The following is a 21,530-nucleotide window of genomic DNA, read 5'->3' as shown; positions in this document are numbered from 1 at the left end:
TCAGGGCAATAAAGGGGCACATACATGCCCGGGATGATTTATCTCATGTAAACATTGTTAACTGGAATTATTTCGTAATTATTCTCAGCAGGGAAGCCAACGAAACAACTGCTAATTGCTCAGCAACCATTAAAATGCACATATGCAAGTAGACTCCCCAATGTGGTTTAAATCCTTTTCCAAAATATAATGTTTTTTCATTTGACATCTCGGCACAGTTTTGCTAGTTTTATTGCTTAAAATGTCCAAAATTATTTAATGCTTATTGTATTTTATTTTGTTTCTGTAATCTTTCATTCTGCTGTGACTACTGTGAGCCATAGAATTCCTATGCTCTAGAAGCCCAGAATAACATACCTTTCTCCCTGCATTCAGATTTATTTTATTTCTCTATTATAAGTAGCTAAACAGCAGTTACTTCCTTGTCCAGCATGAAGCTCCACCCCTTTTGTTTTCTGAGCACTCCTCTCTCTGACAGCGAAGACCCCAAAGAGGTGCCTACTGGGCATGCTCACTGCCTCTGCTCCAATTAAAAATTGTCAGAGGCATGGGCAGTATGCACCTCTTTGAGGTCATCATAGTCGGAGGGCTATTGCGCCTCTGCACCAGCGATGTGGCCCCCTCTGGACCCACTTTGACAATAAAATTGTAAGTGCGGAGCGGGACAGAGGAGGTGCCGGTGGGTTACTCCACAGATTTAAATTCATACTAAGGGCTGGGCTCTGGCTGGGCCATTCCATAACACTGCTGCTCCCTTGGGGAAGCTATTGCTTTGTTTATTTATATGTAAGCTTTAGTTGTTGTCATGCTGAAAGGTGAAGTTCCTCTTCATCTTCAGCTTCCTGGCAGCTGCTTGAAGGTTTTGGAGATAGTTGGAGCTTTTCATGATTCCATTCACGTTGAATAAAGCACCATTTCCAGCTGATATAAAATGACCCCAAAGCACGATGCTGCCCCACCATGCTTCACTGTGGGTATAGTGTTCTTGTGATGATGTGCTTTGTTATTTTTGCTCCAAACATACATTTTGGAATTATGGGCAAATAGTTCAACCTTGGTCTCATCAGACCATGATACATTTTTCCGCATGGTTGTGGGAGACTGGGTATACCATTGTGCAAAGTTTAATTGGGCTTTTGTCTTTTTTTATGAGTAAAGACTTTTGTCTTGCTACCCTACCCCACAAACTAGACATGAATATGACTGATTGTTGTCACATGTAGGAGAACAACCAGTACTCACCAAGAAAGCCTGCAACTCCTTTAATGGTGCTCTTGGCCTCTTAATGGCCTCCCTGACCAGTCTTCTCATCAATCTTGGAGCAACATACTGATCTTGATACAGTCACGTTGAGCCATATTTTTTCCACTTGTCTTCACTGTGCTCCATGGAATGTTAAAGGATTTGGATACTTTTTTTTTTAACCCCTGTCCTGATTGAGTGCCACAGCCATATGACTTGTGCTCTGATAAACTTCAGTCACACAATACTGCTGAGTTGGAGTGATATCACAAAAGAAATGGATCCACTAACAGTAAATTATTTGGACTTATGTCTTACTGCAGAGGGCAATAATATATACACAAAACTTTTTAGAAAGACGACTGATCATAATGCTCTCTTACATGCTCAAAGTTGCAATGATAAAAGATTGATTAATAGCATCCTCTGTGGTCAAGTTTTAAGAACCAAGATAAATTTCTCCAGATAAAATTATTATTTAGAGCAGTTAGAGTTAGATTTGAAGAAAAAGTATACGATGGGGAATGTATAAAATCAGCTTTTGAGAAAGCTGAGAATATATCTAGAGGGACCCTATTAAAGCCAAGATTGAAAGAATGATACAAGAGTACCATTTATAACTAAATATAATAATATGACTGAGGAAATAAGGAAAATAATTAATTGACGCTGGAATATCATTACAGTGGATCTGATCTTAGGTCCCCAGATTAATAAACAACCTACCGTTTTAGAAAGAATAGGGCACCCTTGAGCATTTTGGCTCCATCAGATAAAGTGGGACACTAGGTAAGAGAAAGGAGAATCACAGTGTTCCTAGATATTTTAAAAAATACAGAATGGCAACGCGATGGGACTGAGATGTGTTGTTATTGAGCATATTGATCCCAAATGAAAATGTGGACAGAGGTTACAGAGACAAAGGGAGACTTATCAGATCTACAAAGTGAATACTTTGTAGCCTAATGGCTTGGCGGCTTTTAACTAGGTTGAAATATTTATAATAACACAGTTTCTTAAGAAACACACAGTTTAGCTGAAAGATATGCTCCTTAAACTTTATAACCCAAGTACTAGATTTTGTGAATCATGACCCAGGTGCAAAAACGCCCCAAGTCCTGCAGAAATGGGGGAACACACAGGAGTTCCCAATCCACAAAAGTAGCTTTGCATAGGCTGTAAGTCAGGCGATTCTTATGGTGGACCGGGTGCAGATGCCCCAAACCCGTACCACTTTTTCTTGTAGAAGGCTCGCACACCGGACAGATATTTATAATCCTTTGTTCTCCATCAAATATTTATAATCCTTTGTTCTCCATCCAACGTGTTTCATCCACAACAGACTTAATCATAGGCTGTGATTAAGTCTATGATAGCCTATGATTAAGTCCATTGTGGATAAAACACGTTAGGTGGTTTTAATGCTTTGATGGAGAACAAATTATTATAAATATCTGACTGGTGTGCGAGTGGGTTCGAGTCTTATACAAGAAAAGTGGTGAAATCTCTTTTTATGTTTATCAATATCTTATGCATAGGAATGAACTTACTTGTCAGAATTGAATGCACAGTAATGAATCTAGGGAATTGTTGCATGAATAATGGATCTGTTACAATTTTGATTTGTTATATCAAATATGAAATCATCTTTTTAATTGATTTTTTTATTAATTGATCTGTGTTCTCAATTCATAATATTTAGCAATTTATTAGTTACATTTTATTTTATATATTGATTATGGTATTAAAATAACTTTCTTGGGAAGCCTCAGAATGGCAACAGGCCATGTAAGCACAATTGTTATGTGAAGTATACTGACAGGAGAGGTGAGGTATGAGCGCTGAGAGTCTGACAGGATGGACAGGAGATCCAGCAGTTAGACAGGTTTCATTTAGAATAGAAGGTTGAATTCATTGTGCATGTGTCCTTTTCAAGCTAAATTACGATGTGACTCTGAATGTTGCTGTGTATTGGAACTGTTCTCAGCTGACACTGCACAGAGACTTCCCTGGAACTGTTAAAGACCAGTACTGGCAGGGGTTCTGGTACATTAAAAAGTAAGACTAGAGCTGGGTTCCAGCTTTTTCTTGAAATTATTATCCCGGGCCTTTAATAAATGGCACCTTAAAAGAGCAGTATACACCTAAATGACCTAGGAATGAATTAATTTGAAAGTTGTTTTTGTTTTTACCAAACATCCTCCTGCTCTCTGTATCAACAGGGCAATTTTTTCTTTACCTTTTAACAAACCCTTCCCTTCTCCAAGCTCCAGCCTGGAGCAGATAATTATCAGGAACGTCTAAGTGGACCTAGAATTGGTTTTATGAGTTTCTTCATTGCTCTGCGGAATCAGAAAGTGAAGGGAAGTCAAAAGGAAACCTTGCTTCATATTCTTGTTTAGTGCCAGAAATAACACAAAGTCATAGTTATATCCAGTGTCGGACTGAGACCCCAGGGGCCCACCAGGAAACCTTAGACCATGGGCCCCACTCTCCAACCTATTTTTAAACCTTTCCTCACTCAACCACTTTTCTATTCTCCAAGTCTCTTTTATTTACATGCTAGCATCTATCATTCCATCTATTTCACCTCTTTGTTCCCATTATAAATAGGGGATGACCATGAAGTAGGCAAATGGCTAGGAGCAGGAGGGTCCACTGACCCCTGGGCCCACCGGGAGTTTTCCTGGTATCCTGGTTGGCCAGTCCGACACTGGATATATCATATAAAAACAATAGTCAAAAAAGTGTGATCGACACAAGCCCTATTCATTGGGTCCTTGTTAAAGGGGTGTATAATGTCTATTTAAGTGTTTAATTGACTCTGAACCCTAAGGATTCAGCCTTATCCTGCAAACAGTACAAAGATTTGACTGAATCCCTAATGAAATCCTGTATTCAGTGCCTCCCTAATTGGCTAATACTTTACACTGGGCTTGGAGACGTTCATTAATATAAATTAACCAGTGTTACCAGATACTGTCAGTGTTAAAAGCAGTAATAAAACAGGAATTTTTCATGTTTTCCAACAACTTTGGTTTCTATGTGAGTTTTCACAGTTGCACAACTTTTGTGACTGTGAAAACAAAAGTTTTTAATCACATCTACGCCCTTACAAGGGTTAACTCCACCCTTTATGTTCTGTAAATAATGGGTCATAAAATGTCTTTATCATGACACATTTTGTGCATGGGTGCATGGGTTTTTGTAATCAGGGCTGCTTTAAGGTACCAGTGGGCCCAGGGCAAAGACTACCTTCAAGCAGGGGATCTTGACTGTGCTTATTGGATAGAGGAAAAGCTAAACTGTAATCACAAACACCAGCTTTTTATTAAAAAAATATATCCTATAATAACAGTTGTTCTAACAGAAAGTTATACTCTTTCAGTCACAAGTTATAGCAGATGAAAGTCTGATGGTGGACCCCCAGTCCTGGTTGGCCCTGGGCAATCACCCCTTTTGCTCATTTATTAAAACAACCCAGTTTGTAAACTTAAAAATACCAATTTTCCAAATTAAAGAAGAAATTAAAAAAAAAAGATCCCCAGTAACCTTCCAATATGTGTTTATTACAAATGTGCAATGGTTTTATAATTATTATAATTAATTAAAATAATTAATAATTAATTGCCTTTTTATTGCTTTGATCCTAGGGCAGCCCAGTGCAGAAGGAGGACATGTTTGTTGCAATCAAAACATGCAGAAAGTTTCACAAAGATCGAGGTAAGTATTTTTTCTGATATTCTACAAATACTTATCTCAATGCAACTTGAGTTTCAGATTAATATTAACAGTAACTGGAGCTCCACAACTTATTGAACTTGGCAGGAATTTGTCTTGTGCAATAGGTTGATTGAGCACCAGGGGGTACCGCAGCCCTGGAACAGTAAAGTGTCCTTCCTCCAAAATTCTCTTCTTCTGCAATTTAGATTAGTATACATTAAAGAGCTAAGGACTCCAGAAATTAAACCTTATTTTTACATCTATCATAACTTTGTCTTTGCTTGACCTTTAATAATTTTCCCATAAAAATATTTGCCTGATGCTTTTATATTACTTATCTGATCCCCCACGTCCCTGTATGAGAGGGCGGCCATATTTGTGCAGCAGGAAGACATCAGCATTAGAAGCTATAACTGACAGGCTGAGAAGGGACAGCCAGGTTGGCAAAACAGTCAGGCTTAGGCACTTCAAGTAACAATTACTGACAAAAGCAGCCCTATCAGCGAACAATGGTCAACATGACTTATAGGGAACTTTTTATGTACACTCATATTTTAAAGAGTCGTTTTTTAGAGTCAGTATCACTTTAAGACTGCTAAAATTAAAACATTAAATAAACCTAATAAGATTGATTTTGCACCATCGTATTTATGGAGCTTAATTAGCATCAAGTCCAAGCTGCTGTTACAGTGAGAAGTGACATAATTGAAAACAATAGGAAATGTTTCCTAAAATAGGATCTGGCAGATGGTGCTCACATACTTTGGAGCTTTTTTATAATGGTTTTTGGATAACAGATCCCATGCCCGTACTAACAATACCAGGAAGAGACTCAATATCAGTAGTTGAAAACAAATTACAAGGCACAGATTTTCGAACGCAATTTTTATTATGATTTAGTTGAAAAGTAATTGCCGAAACTAGAAACAAAAATGTTTTTAGAAATTTCATCAGTTCATTAGACAAAAAATCTGCTGTGTAGCATATAAACAACACTTGAATAGCCAGCCTTTTCCCTCTTTCTCTTGAGCCAGTCCCCTGCATCTTCACTCTGAGGGACTTCAGTTCAAGCATTCCTTTGATCAGGGTTCCCCTAGCCCATAATAAGGTTGCAGATATAGAAAAACATTGGCTTATTAGCTAGTCGGCCAAGGATGTCTAGGATATACAGTTTTTTTGTAATCTTGCAAGAATTTTTGTGAGTTTTTGCTAAAACTATTACTAACTGGCCTACAGACTGCTGTTTCAGGTGTATTTAGAAGAGCAAATAGGCATTTTCACAAAATTTCAGCCTAACTGGCTTACATGCTGAGCCTCCTCTGTCACTGCTTCATGCCCCTTTTGGGAGGCTAGCCCCACAGTTTGGAAACAAATGTTCTAGACTGGGGGGGAACCTCCCACCGCCTCCATGCTGACTACACATGTATGGCCGCCATGGCCTGCATGCTTTTTTTAACATGTGCTCCTGTGTTACTTAGTAACATAGTTCTACAAACAAATAAATAAAGTTGAGGAGACTGTCTCATACAGACAAAAGCAAACAAAAGGAATTCTGGTAACATAGTAAGTTAGGTTGAAAAAAGACATAGGTCCATCAAGTTCAACCATAATGCCTATATATAACCTGCCTAACTGCTAGTTGATCCAGAGGAAGGCAAAAAAAAACCCTCCTGAAGTGTCTCTTTGCCGCAGAGGGGACTCCAAGAAGGCAATCAGACCAGTCCCTGGATCAACTTGAAATCTATAGAGGCATGAGCAGCAGGTAACCCGATTTCAAAATCACATATTTTTTAGAATCATTGCACAACCCTGGGAGCCTCAAGAGTGCAGGGCGTCAAAAATCCACTCCTGGTAGCTTTAAGAGCCAAATTTCCAGTTTTTAAAATAGAAATTCAGCTCTGCTATTGTGTAGAGCGTAATTGCACTCTGTACACTAGTGATGTGGTATCCCTGGACCCACTCCGGCACTGTAAAGGTGGGGTGAGGGGGGGGGGCAGCATTGGAGGGGCCGAAAACGCCCCTGCAAGGGTGTTGTATGGATTGCAGGTAAGCTTACTTACTATTTGCCCACACAAATTGGCCTTGATCTTTCTGTTTATCATAGCAGTTTCTGCACTTATCAACACTGGAAATCAGGTCTGGCCGTGTCAGAGAACTGTCTACTATCAGAATTGTTCATCTCTGTTTCCCTGTCACATGGAAGAACTGTAACTAAAACATATTCTGCGCTTTGTTTCTAGTACCTGTTGTAAAGAAGACTTGGGAAAAGCAGGCTACTCATTATGAGTACTACAGTGACTATGCAGATAACACCATCCCTACAGCAGATCTGAGAATCCCCAATGTGGAAAGAGGTACTTTCTGTGTGTGTAAAACTGAGGGCAGGGTTTCTTTTTATCTGCTTTGATAAAACATTCATAGGATTTTTTTTATGTGTGATGGGATAATAATAATGTATAAGGCTGTACACAAAGGGAATTCACTGGTTTTATAATATGGGACATAGAGTATGAAAATCAGTGGTGTAAGCTCCCATGGCATTCTCTGTAGCCTAATAATGAGAAATATTCCAAATTCATATTCGGTAGTCCAGTCAAAATATTTTATCTGTCTGTCTGTCCGTCTATCTATTTATCTATCTATACACATATAGGATCTATTGTCCAGACTTCTTGGGCCCCTGTATTTTCCAGAGAGGGGATCTTTCTGTAATTATATCTTAGTTGGGATCAAGTACAGGTACTGTTTTATTATTACAGAGAAAAGGGAATCATTTAACCATTAAATAAACCCAATAGGGCTGTTCTGCCCCCAATAAGGGGTAATTATATCTTAGTTGGGATCAAGTACAGGTACTGTTTTATTATTACAGAGAAAAGGGAATCATTTAACCATTAAATAAACCCAATAGGGCTGTTCTGCCCCCAATAAGGGGTAATTATATCTTAGTTGGGATCAAGTACAGGTACTGTTTTATTATTACAGAGAAAAGGGAATCATTTAACCATTAAATAAACCCAATAGGGCTGTTCTGCCCCCAATAAGGGGTAATTATATCTTAGTTGGGATCAAGTACAGGTACTGTTTTATTATTACAGAGAAAAGGGAATCATTTAACCATTAAATAAACCCAATAGGGCTGTTCTGCCCCCAATAAGGGGTAATTATATCTTAGTTGGGATCAAGTACAGGTACTGTTTTATTATTACAGAGAAAAGGGAATCATTTAACCATTAAATAAACCCAATAGGACTGTTCTGCCCCCAATAAGGGGTAATTATATCTTAGTTGGGATCAAGTACAGGTACTGTTTTATTATTACAGAGAAAAGGGAATCATTTAACCATTAAATAAACCCAATAGGGCTGTTCTGCCCCCAATAAGGGGTAATTATATCTTAGTTGGGATCAAGTACAGGTACTGTTTTATTATTACAGAGAAAAGGGAAATTATTTTTAAAAACTAGAATTATTTGCTTGTGATGAACTCCATTATAGAGATAATTCTGAGCTTTCTGTATAACAGGTTTCCTGATACCCTATACCAGTATAATATACCGCATGTATATAATCCCTATATTGAAACCTATATAAAATAACAAACTACATATAAGAATATTTATACAGTATTATTTGTATAGGTAACAACTATTCTCTTGAATTCCGTTCCTTCAGTACAAGTATCCCAAGGGCCCGGCCATCAGAGGCAGCATTAATGCGTGCAAGGCTAAAAAAACGATGAGACTCAAAGATTTCAAAGCATTTTAGGATTATTTGTGCCCAGTGTGTATAGATTTGTCTTAAAGCCTGCACTGCATTAATCTGCATTCATTTCTGCAGTGACTCTCACAGTCTGAATGGCACCCAGTATGACTAGATTCTTTCTAATTTGTCTCAGTTATATTATATAATATAAGATTATATTGTAGAATTCTCCGCTGTCTTAAAGTTGTAGTTCACCATTAAATGAAGACATTGGTGTTCTAAGACAGTTTGCAATTGGTCTTCATTTTTAATTTTTTAGGGTTTTTGTGTTATTTACCATTTTGTTCAGCAGCTCTCCAGTTTGGTATTTCATCAGCTATTCTGGTTGCTAGGATGCAGCTTATTTTAGCAACCAGGCAGTGGTTTGAACAAGAAATGGGAATATGAATAGAAGAGGGCCTATATAGAAAGATAAGGATTAAAAAGTAACAATAACATTGTAGCCTCGCAGAACAATATTTTTTTGTCTGCCGAGGTCAGTGACTCTTATTTGAAAGCTGGAAAGAGTCAAATGGAAGGTGGAAGGCAAATAATTCAAAAACTACTGAAAAAAAATGAAAACCAGTTGCAAAGTTGCTAGGAATGGGGCATTCAATAACATACTAAAAGTTTAACTAAAGGTGAACCTCCCCTTTAAAGAAATCCTGTTTTATTTGAGATTAAAATGAATGTAATCCATTGAAAACAATCTGTTAAGGATCCTATTTTACCAACAATATATATATATATGCTCTTCCCAAATGAATCTGTTTCAGGTCACTGTGGGAAAACATTCGCTATACTGGAAAGGTTTATGGAGCTGTATGTTGGGCGCATGTCTTGGCTTATTATAGTGGATGACGACACGCTGATCAGGTAAGAAGCACAAGCAGAAGTAGAGGAAATAGTCAGGGTTGCTCTGTCCCTTGCTGGGAGGCGCCAGTGGCAGAACAGAAGCGTTTGCTGCCTCATGTTGTTGCAGAGATTTCTTTTTTTGTTGCAGATGTAAATTTGTAAAGTAAATTTGCTTGAGATTTGTATGAAAAATTGCTTCTTGTGGCATAAAAAATGCACACTGTGATTTTAATCTTTTGCTTTTTGAAAACTTTATATATCAGCTTAAAGATGGGTGTGGCTGTATGTGCCAGATGCTTCAACTAAAGGGTTTTTCACATTTTGTTAGGCGACTCCCCAGTCAATACGACCACTAACAGATAAAAACTGATTAATCAACATTCAAATTTGAATTTTTGACTTTTTTTTTCGCCACTATTCGAATTATGGTCCAAAAATTATAATGTTCAATATGTATTAAGTGCAAAAAATCTAAAATTTTGAATGTTAAACATCAGCATCTAAAATTATGTAGAAGTTAATGGAAGTTGCCCTAGGCTAAATCAAGCCACATTTTTAATTTGAGATTTTCCAGTTATTAGTGTCTTTTTTTTTTTTGAGTTTGTAAACTCACAGATTCCAGATATTTGAGTTTTTTTTTTACTCCAACCAGTTTTTTATATTCTGATTTTTTAAATAAATAAGCAAACATTTGAGTTTCTTTTAATATGCAAGTTAAGTCGAAGTAGATAAAACTCTCTAATTCATAAACTCGAAAAGTGATAAAGAAATAAGCCCGTTACTGTACATTTTAGTCCATAAATGACACGTGAATGTTTGTTTTCTCCGTTTATTTGGTCTGACCATTTTGAATGCAGCTTTTGTGCTGTTCCCGTTGCAGCCTCCCAAGACTACAGAAGCTTCTCGGTTGCTATAATCCACACCAAGCTGTCTTTTTAGGAGAACGCTACGGTTATGGATTACAGGCAGGGGGATACAATTACATTACTGGCGGAGGGGGGTAAGTGATTAATACGCTGTTATTTAATTATAAATCTGTAAAATTGCTTTCACTCAATATTCCCCAGTTTGATGTACTGGATAATTTGGACTTTTACAGGCATGTGGGTATCAGGCAGTTGCCTTTTTAATTAGGTTTACTTTGTAGCGATTGCAAATATTAGCAGAGCCTTTGGGAGGCATGAAACGTCAGGGAAATGCTTGTATTAGATAGAAGCTCTATTTAACCCCTGCCAAGCGACATGTGGTGGTACTGGGGTTCTGCAGCTCGGGGTGGCACACAGGATCTTTAGTATTTATATAACAATCAGTATCCAAAATTTTGGGTGCTGGTTTTCCCATATTTCTACTGCTCAAAACGCACTTAATCCCAGTAAGTAAGTAAGCAAACTTCCAGTACTATAATTCAGACTCCTTGACAGTACAGCGCAAATTACGCAGGCTTCCTTACCTTGGCTCTTTTCCCCCCAGCCCCGGTACCTCAGAGACAATAATGACGTCCAGGATGGGATATAAGAGGCCGCAGCTTTATTAACAGAAAATATGTAAATATATAAATATAAAATAATTTATAAAATGATCAACATTTTAACAATAACCATCCATGTTATGCCCATTGGAATGCTTGCCCACTCCAAAACACCAACCATGGCTGCCATGCCGGCCACCTTCCACAGCAACTTCAGGTGGGCAAGTGAGAGCAGGCAACCAGAATCCACTACTCACCTGGGACCCTTGTCCGAGGAGGTTACCATCCACCTTTTGACACCCATGTGCCAAAACTGGGGCTTAGCCCCCACCTTCCAGCAAGCATTCCTACCACAAGCTGTGACAGCATAAACGAACCCCTCCCCAACCCAGTCCACCTTGCTTGTATTCAAGGGCGGGCGGGACAATGCTCCTTGACTCTCCACAATGTAATGGTACCGCCTCTTCCTCTGCTGTTAGTTTCCTTATCCTGGTCCCTCCTTACTTACAAGCCCTCCTTCCCCCAGACTTAGCCTCTATTAATTAACCCCTTCCACTCCCCCTCCTGTTCCTAGCACCATCAAGGCTCCTGCTACCTTATAGGTATGGAGCACCCTTCCATGTGTCACTGCAAAATAACTTTTTTAATACAGATCTGCCAGTACACAGCAATGTGCAATTCCTTTCACACTATCGACGCGTTTCGTGCCCTCGATATTAAAAAACAGTATGTAGTATATGCAGTGCACAATTAAAGGCATTGATGAACCTTGTCTTCTGTACATTTTTCTGTGGATCTGACATTACCAGATACTATTGTCTCAATATAATTTGCCTAATTTGCTTTCAGCTCTCTAACCTCTTAGTTAGTCAGGGGCACATGGGCCATAACAGTTCAATTAGTTTTTGAGCATGCAGGTCAGATTCAAATGCAAACTAACTGTTATGTCCCATATGGCCCACCCCCCAAGTCACTGATTGGCTACTGACTGCTACCAGTTTAGAGAGCTGAAAGCAGGAAGTAGAGTTCTGGCTATTATGTTAGACATCTGCCCACTCCAGCCTTTATAGATTACATTTTTACCTAACTAACTATATTGATTTTTTGTTTATGCAGTCTGTCTATTTTACCCAGTTTCATTTTTACACTGAACTGTTCCTTTAAAAACAAATCCTTATTAGATGCACAAAATCCTTAAAAGAGGAAAGATTCATGGGTTTTCTCTACTTTAATAAAAAGATGTAGTCATCAGTTGCAAGACAAAAATGAGGTGGTGTTTCAAATAGCCAGTAAAATAAGATAAGTATAGTGTAAAAAATCTGGTTCCTGTAGCTGGAATCAGTACATTGGTATTATCTAGAGGCAGATAGCGAAGGAACGAAGGAAGCAAATCAATTTCCTGTTACTGTCGCACTTTTTTTTTGTATTTGCAGCATCAGATTAATTTGAAGGTTATAAAAATAAGAGGTGAAACCATTTTATTGGGATCAGCTGGGTAATTTGATTATGCTCTGGACTCAGACCTCGCACCGTGATGGAATTCATATTTTTGTCTTTGTGCTGTTGATGCTCCTTTTATAGTCTGCCAATTTCCCTTTATAAATGATTTTGTTCTCAGCGCACTGACCAAATGTTCTTACTGCAGATTGTTCCATTTCCCATTAAGTGGAATGTTCTTCTATTGTTACTCGGTAATTGTAAGTTCACTTTGTTGCTGCATTGTTATTAAATACTGCTGTGGTGGCTCCTGTCTCTTCCATAACCCCTTACGTATGGGCCCATGGCGTTGTGCATATATATATATACTGTATGATCATTGAATGAATGCACCCCTTCTGAACCAATAATTTGTGCAAATACCAAACTGCCCATTGATCTACATATCCTTACTGCTTGGTTTAACTAGCCAATATCCCCCATATGTAGCATACAGTCTCCAGAGATGTTTAGCACAGACCAACCCCTATGTGTAATAAAAAGGCAGAGTTTGCCAGTTTGCAGTACACCATTGCGACCAATAGGATGTTTTCTCTTAAACATGGGATGTGCTGATTGGTTGCTATTGGTGTTTAGACCTGTGCCAAACTTTGCACCTTTTATCACATAACTTTTCTACACCCCTACAGCGCTTTAATACCTCCCCATGACTGCTGGTTCTGCTCCAAAAGTATTTCAAAGTCCTTGCCCATACTCTTAAATGGTTTACGCTAGTGTTTAGGGACTTCTGTTTCATTTATCCAGATCCTGACTGTTGCTTAGCCTGGAAAGCTGTAGTCTGGAGCTAGAGGTAGGCAGAATGTATTTAAAATCTCAGCTGTCAATCATATATTGCATGCTCCACCTCTCTGTCTCAGGCATGCAGGTGGAGGTGGCAATTACTTTCACTTTGCACTCTGCACTTCCTAGATGTCACTGCACTCTTCACATGGTCTTTAAGTGTGTAACCAGTGCATGGGCATGGGCATTGGAGGTTTTGGACATAAACATGATTTTGTGATGATTCAAAACTTGCCTTAATAACAGTATCCACAAAATGGCACCTGTCTGCTTACTTTCATTGTAAATTCCAAGATGGAAACACAATTTAAAGAATATGTAGTGTATATAGTGTAAGTAACTTTATTTTGTTCAATTAAGAAGACAGAAAAGCATTTGGAATAATTTCTTACGGCAACAGGTCCCCTTTATGTCAGAAGTCAATCTGTTTCAGGGTTTAATTTTCCCCCCAATCCCATTTATTGTTATTTTCACAGTCACACTGATTTATTATATTTTATATTATCCTATGGTATTTGCTGTCCAAAATCATTTCTGCTTTTCTATTATGATCGGTATTACCGGGCTGTTATTTGTTTCTTTATTTCTGCCTTTAGTTTGATATTAGTCAGTTTATTATAAATGTATTTATAAATGTATTTTCAGTTTATTAAACAGGGAGAGAATAAAACCAAAATATTTACGGACTTAAGTGGTTTATTGTTTGTTATAAACAGTTTCATGCACTGTTTATTTCCCCATTCAGATGATAAGTAAGAGTTCTCCACATTACAGGCTATTTCTTTTCTGTAAATTACATTTTATTATAGTCCCAGTAGATTCAGCCCGGCTTTAACGTTGTCACATACAGTAACACAAATGTGTATTGGCCGTATGGCTGGATTGTCCAGTCTGCAGCCTTCCAACCACAAGAGAGAGTTGGATGTGTGCTATACTTTTGGTTAATTGTCCAGAGTAGAATGTGACTGGTGGAAAATGCGTGTGGATAATGCAATAACATAAAAACAATCTAGAGCAGATATGGCCGGTATCAGACTTTTGCTTTCCAGCATCACACCACTAAATGCTACCAGATGACTGATGACAAGTTGATGTAAGAAATTTTTTTGTACTAAATAGTTGTGTTGGCAGATACAGTCGATAGTTATAATAAAGATTTTAATGGCTTTTTCAAAGTGCAGTTAAGGAATTAACAAACCACTCTGTAGGGCAAATATTGCAGGGATTTAAGAGTAAAGTTCCTCAATATACAGTACATATTATTATTAAAAGCTTCAGCCAGTCTGGAGAAATCACTGTACATAAAGGGCAAGAGCAAGAACAAATATTGGAGCCGTGATCATCTGCCCCTCAGGTGGCACTGCATTAAAAACAGACACAAATCTGCAGTGGAAATCAGTTCACAGGCTCCAAAAAAACATTTTCAGGGAACACAGATTGTCTTTGTATCCACAAGTGCAAGTTAAAACTCTTTCCATCTTCTTTGCCATACAAAGAAGAAACTATTTATAAACATTATCCACTGGCATCTTCTCTGGGCCCAAACTCATTTAAGATGGACTGAAGTGAGTGGAAAGGTAACCTATGGTCTGACCAATCCAAATCTGACGTTCAAAAACATGGACACTGCATCCTTGGGGTAGCTTGCACATCTGGGCAGGCGCCATTAATGCAGAATGATACAGGTTATGGTGCAACATATGCTGCCATCTGCACAGTGTCTTATTTAGAGAAAGCCATGCTTATTTCAACGTAGTGAAACATTTGGCACATTATGAAAGCAGAAATATAGCAAAGGAGACTGTTGAGCAGCTGAAATCCCACATCAGGCAAGAATGGGACAACATTCATTTCCAGAACTCCAGCAATTGGTCTCCTCAGTTCCGAAATGGGTACACGGTGTTGTTAAAAGAAGAGGTGATGGAACACAGTGGGAATCATGCCCCTGCCCCAAATTTTTTTTTTAATGTGTTTAATGGAAAACATGGTTGCAATCAGACCAAACGGCACTATGCAGCAAATTTTGCATTTGCTAGAAAAAAAAACCCGCTATGAACCCTTTGCATTTATTGTCATTTATTGACAGTAGGATTGCAAATTTTTTTTAGTTTTTTAGTAAAACTTCTTAATGAAAAAGTCACAGTCACAATTACAACATCTTAAAGCAGGTGTTAAACATTATTAAAGTATTATTAAACAGTATAATACATGTTTGGCGAACAGTATTACATGGCAAACAGCGCTAAACATTCCCGAAACTGGTTGTGCTTTTTGTTACAATCCCTCCTATAGTGTTTAAGTGATGTGCAAATCATCCCATTCTCTTTTTATTTACATTCTGCACAGTATCCTTTCTTTTTGGGGTGCTGTATAAATAAAAGATGTTATTCCAGTGACTGGTCTGGCCATCTTCTCTGATGCCAATTTAAGGTGTTTTTAAAATGAACGTGAATAAAGTATTTCTTTTTTGTTTTAAGCTCTGCTATTAGACATACAAAGAGAACAAATTTTATCTAGACCAGTCAACCCTTAAGACTAATGTCCTATGGAGTGAGTTAGTCACCCATTATAGATCTATGCTACCAGGGTCGGACTGGGGGGTGAAGGGCCCACCGGGGCGACCCGGACCCCCCCAAGGTACCTCCGCTGACGTATGCCCTACAGGGGCCCCCCGGATTGTTGCAGGAGCACCTGAGCAATAAGGGCAACAAAAGCTATCCCAGCATCAACAAAATCCATTAACCTTGTCTCCTTTCCCTCTAAATGCTCTGTATTCACATAAAGTGCTCACAATATAGAGTCTGATTAATTAAAATGATGTTTATTCATCCATGCTTGAAAATATATGACAGAACTGTAGATCCATTAATCAGGCAAGAAGATTAATGTTGGAATTAACTCTGAAAAGTTAACATTTTGTTTGCAAACATATGGGATGTTCATGGTCCATATGATTTTATGTGCAACCATCATTTTTTTTTGCTTCCATAATATATAATCATGAATGTTCTTTTTCTGCGGAGCTGGTACATTGGATATAGTTACAGAGTGCTAAAAACCCATTCCATAAGCTGAAGGGGGGCTGCCATTTAAGATTTATAACCCTGAAAAAACAATTAAAACTCCATTTGTGTTTATACCAAAGGATCCTACAGCAAATGCCTTTTGACTCCCGCTGGCAGCTGACACGTTCTGGATGTTATTACTATGGATGGGCACAAAAGATTTTCAGATGTATGTTTAGTAAGAAAGTGGCGCATTAACCCTGTCTGTGCCACACATCTTTGATCTTGGTTCTGGGGTTCTCTTTGATCATTTCTAGGCCGGGAGTGTTCTGGACACACGCAGTGCAGAGCACATCAAAGAAAGAGCTGAAACCGCAGAATATAAAACATCACCACAATGAAATATTTCTTTTAACAGGTTTCACTTTTATTCATTTTCAGCAAAGAGGGGATACAGTAAAAAGAGGGGGGTACAGTGATTTCGATATTTGCACAACACTTCCCCATATATAGACCATCTACAGTGTACGGTCTATTATCCAGTTACAGCTAACGTAACACATGTGCTTCTAACCATGCGCCCCTTGTCATCTGGAATTTATATGGGTTCCCTTGGGCTTCATATATGAGTTTCAGCTTTTTATTAATATATTCCAACCATCTGGCCTTTGTTGGAGGAGCAGGGGCCATACAGTGCACGGTGGTACTTTTCTGCCTGAATGTGACACTCATAGGGTTTAAACTGGTTAGTCCTGTACCCGCACATGCTTTACATCAAAATGTTTATTAAAAATGGTGCATAGGATTTATTCTAATTTTATTAGAGAGAGCAAAATATCCTAACGAACGCAAACCTATGAAATATTAGTCTCTCCAAAGATTGTATATGGGGTGTGGTATATACAATACCAAATCCTCAGCGCTCTTGATATGGTAGGGTTCAGTGATATGTGAAGTCAGTGAATTAGAACATATATTTGTAGTCTTGCAGCTCCTCCTCAGATCAACCCCTTTGACTGGGTTCCAAACGCTTATAGAAACAAATAGCCGGAGCGCATATAAATAGAAACAAAACAAAAACAACTAATAGTGCAAAATTGTTTGAACATAAGTATTCATAGGTGAACCCAATCACCCAATTAATGTGCAAAAAGCTTAATAGCTTATAGCACACGGTGGTTCTATATAGCTATTAAGCGTTTTGCACATTAATTGGGTGATTGGGTTCACCTATGAATACTTATGTTCAAACAATTTTGCACTATTAGTTGTTTTTGTTTTGTTTCTATTTATATGCGCTCCGGCTATTTGTTTCTATGAAATATTAGGCATGATAAAATTAAACAGGAGACATGCAAATTGTGGTCGCATTATTTAAGTATGAAATTATATGGTGTACAACAAGGATCCCCAACCTTTTATAAGTGTTGGGGAGCAACACAAGCATGAAAAAGGTTCCTGGAGGTGCCAATGAGAGTTATAATTGACTAATTGATAGCCCCTATGCGGGCTGGAAGCCTACAGGAGGCTCTGTTTGGCAATTACACTGGGTTTAATGCAACTTGAGCTTGTCTTCTGACCAGTAATTCAAAAATAAGTGCCTGCTTTGGGGCCCCTGGGAGCAACATCCAAGGGGTTGGCGAGCAACATGTTGCCCCTGAGCCACTGGTTGGGAATCACTGCTGTACAACATGCTGATTTCACTGTGTGTGTTTATATACACTAAGAACACTAAAATAATTCTCTACTTTATCGTTATTGCGGCTTGTTTCATATTTCTCGTAGACAATTCTGCAAATCAGAGCCCAGAGCTTTAAAACATTTACAGGCTAGTCCCATATATAACCAATTAGAACACTGGAACTTTCACAGTTGTAAAACCAAACGGAAAGAACTGCCAAGTGCAATAAGAATAGCAATAAAATAAATGACTTAAAAGCTTCTCTATAAAATACTGTAAAACCAGCTTGTTTCATGTTACAAAAACTGTTTCAAATGCTCTGGAAAGGATTCAGCACCTTGCTTTGTGTGAATAAAAGCCACCTTTGCGAAGCTCTTTCATGATTTTGCAAGATTAATGCTTTTGGGCTCTTGGTGGATTCTGAAAACCTGCTTTCTCACTGCAGAAAAACCCGCTTTCTATTCATTCCTATGGGATTTTTAGAAGCATATTTATACAATGGTGAATTCATTGACTTTCTCCCATTGATTAATATGCTTCTAAAAAGCCAGTAAAAAGTTTTGGGCTGTGTAGTACAACTCTAAAAAGTACTTGTACAGCATTAGTAAATGAATCAGCTGCACTACTGGTGCAATATTAGAATTTCAGCTTCTCCAATTTCACAGTCAAAATGGTTTATTTTTGAATATTCACTAATGTTTTTAATTAAGACTAAGGGGCTGATTCATCAAAGTACGAGTTTGAATCCCGGAATGGGTAAAATTTGGATTACATACAATAATTTCTGATGATCACAAATGTCACAAAAATGCTTACGAAAAAATCTTATTAGTCACAATAATATTGTATCCGAAAGTCACGAAATTTTCGTATCCGAGTGATCGTAAACGGCGGGAAAACCTTTCTGACTTTGATCCTTCTGTGCATGATTTTGGAAGCCTTCCATAGGAATAAATGGCACTCTGCAGCTCCAACCCGGCCCAAGGAAAGTCTCCCATAGGGCTCAATGGCACTCTGCAGCTCCAACCCGGCCCAAGGAAAGTCTCCCATAGGGCTCAATGGCACTCTGCAGCTCCAACCCGGCCCAAGGAAAGTCTCCCATAGGGCTCAATGGCACTCTGCAGCTCCAACCCAGCCCAAGGAAAGTCTCCCATAGGGCTCAATGGCACTCTGCAGCTCCAACCCGGCCCAAGGAAAGTCTCCCATAGGGCTCAATGGCACTCTGCAGCTCCAACCTGGCCCAAGGAAAGTCTCCCATAGGGCTCAATGGCACTCTGCAGCTCCAACCCGGCCCAAGGAAAGTCTCCCATAGGGCTCAATGGCACTCTGCAGCTCCAACCCGGCCCAAGGAAAGTCTCCCATAGGGCTCAATGGCACTCTGCAGCTCCAACCCGGCCCAAGGAAAGTCTCCCATAGGGCTCAATGGCACTCTGCAGCTCCAACCCAGCCCAAGGAAAGTCTCCCATAGGGCTCAATGGCACTCTGCAGCTCCAACCTGGCCCAAGGAAAGTCTCCCATAGGGCTCAATGGCACTCTGCAGCTCCAACCCGGCCCAAGGAAAGCCTCCCATAGGGCTCAATGGCACTCTGCAGCTCCAACCCGGCCCAAGGAAAGTCTCCCATAGGGCTCAATGGCACTCTGCAGCTCCAACCCGGCCCAAGGAAAGTCTCCCATAGGGCTCAATGGCACTCTGCAGCTCCAACCCGGCCCAAGGAAAGTCTCCCATAGGGCTCAATGGCACTCTGCAGCTCCAACCCGGCCCAAGGAAAGTCTCCCATAGGGCTCAATGGCACTCTGCAGCTCCAACCCGGCCCAAGGAAAGTCTCCCATAGGGCTCAATGGCACTCTGCAGCTCCAACCCGGCCCAAGGAAAGTCTCCCATAGGGCTCAATGGCACTCTGCAGCTCCAACCCGGCCCAAGGAAAGTCTCCCATAGGGCTCAATGGCACTCTGCAGCTCCAACCCGGCCCAAGGAAAGTCTCCCATAGGGCTCAATGGCACTCTGCAGCTCCAACCCGGCCCAAGGAAAGTCTCCCATAGGGCTCAATGGCACTCTGCAGCTCCAACCCGGCCCAAGGAAAGTCTCCCATAGGGCTCAATGGCACTCTGCAGCTCCAACCCGGCCCAAGGAAAGTCTCCCATAAGGCTCAATGGCACTCTGCAGCTCCAACCCGGCCCAAGGAAAGTCTCCCATAGGGCTCAATGGCACTCTGCAGCTCCAACCCGGCCCAAGGAAAGTCTCCCATAGGGCTCAATGGCACTCTGCAGCTCCAACCCGGCCCAAGGAAAGTCTCCCATAGGGCTCAATGGCACTCTGTAGCTCCAACCTGGCCCAAGGAAAGTCACGATACCGAAGCTTGAATAATTTAAAAACTTTCATACTTGGCACGACAATACGTTTTTGTCTCATAATTTTTGACACACAGTAGAAAAAAAGTTGCGCAAACTAACGAAAAAATCTCTGAAAATACGGAAGGTACGCAAAACTTAGAAAAAAATGTTTTTTTTTTATTCGGAGCCTATAGTACTTTGATAAATAGGCCCCTAGGTGTATTATCCCAAAACAAACAGCAGTCCCCAAGATTCTTTCCTAAGTATACGCTTTGTTAGGTAATTACATACTTCGCAAGGCTAACGTAAATATAATTTATGTTGAGTTCAGAGCCCACTGTGTTATTCTGCTGTAAAAAGTGTGCACGTGGCAATTGTCAGGATAGCAAAAGTCTTTTAAAGAAAAAATGGCTAGGGAAAATACATTTTAAGCAAAGAAATAGGAAATTCTTGTGACAACACTGCCCCTAGACCAGCCTCTGAGGCGTCTGTCGGAAGAATGGATTTTGAAAATGCGGTAAAGTAGATGAGCTTCACAGACCGTTCCTAACGTGGTCAAAAGCCTTCTGACACTTGTGTCACTTGTGTGACCAGACTACCTTTGACTACTTTTCTTTGTCAGGTCTGTGAGCAGGGAAGTCATTATAGAGTAATGGGGAATAAAGCTGCGATAGTAGCCATCAACCCCCCAAAGAGGATTTTACCTGTAGCTCAGTTTTTGCTTTTGAAACTGCTCTCTTGGAGTTCAAGTCCTTAACCGGTCCAGATGACCAGGGCAAGTTTTACTATAAACAACGTCATCAAGATAGGCAGCAGCATAACCTGCTTGAGGGCCAGCACCTTATCCATGAGCCTCTGGAATGTAGCAGGGGGTCCATGTAGGCCAAATGGCATTATGGTTAATTGGTATAAAAACCGTATGGGTTGGCAAAGGCAGTTTTGGATTTAAACTTTTTGCCAATAGCCTGTTTTACCAGACAGTATAAGAACAAATCTGAAAGTCTTCAGATAATTTTTCTGTATTACTGAGTTGCTGACCTATAGGGACCCTGGCACTTCCTGCACCTTTACCGGTGGGAAGATGTGGTTCCAAATTTGTGTCACCTGGCTCAAGATGAATAAACATGATACCCTCAGTTTTCCAAGGCTTTAACAGGTTAACAATAGAACTTCTTCCTTGTTCCTCAATTATTTTCTGCCACCCT

General features: G+C 39.6%; 1 protein-coding gene across 2 annotated transcripts in view; it reads left to right on the top strand.

Moving 5' to 3' along the window:
• Window positions 1–21,530, top strand: part of b3glct (beta 3-glucosyltransferase) — a 196,651-nt gene that overhangs the window by 168,276 nt on the left and 6,845 nt on the right. For both annotated transcript variants that reach the window (XM_031896123.1, NM_001079083.1), the window contains 4 exon segments: window positions 4,896–4,965; window positions 7,206–7,319; window positions 9,485–9,584; window positions 10,444–10,563. In XM_031896123.1, coding sequence (XP_031751983.1) covers window positions 4,896–4,965; window positions 7,206–7,319; window positions 9,485–9,584; window positions 10,444–10,563 — 404 coding nt within the window.

This window comes from Xenopus tropicalis, chromosome 2, assembly GCF_000004195.4.
Source record: "Xenopus tropicalis strain Nigerian chromosome 2, UCB_Xtro_10.0, whole genome shotgun sequence".
Taxonomy (NCBI): domain Eukaryota; kingdom Metazoa; phylum Chordata; class Amphibia; order Anura; family Pipidae; genus Xenopus; species Xenopus tropicalis.
The sequence above is the reverse complement of the archived record's forward strand: the minus strand, read 5'-3'. Positions and strand labels throughout refer to the sequence as shown.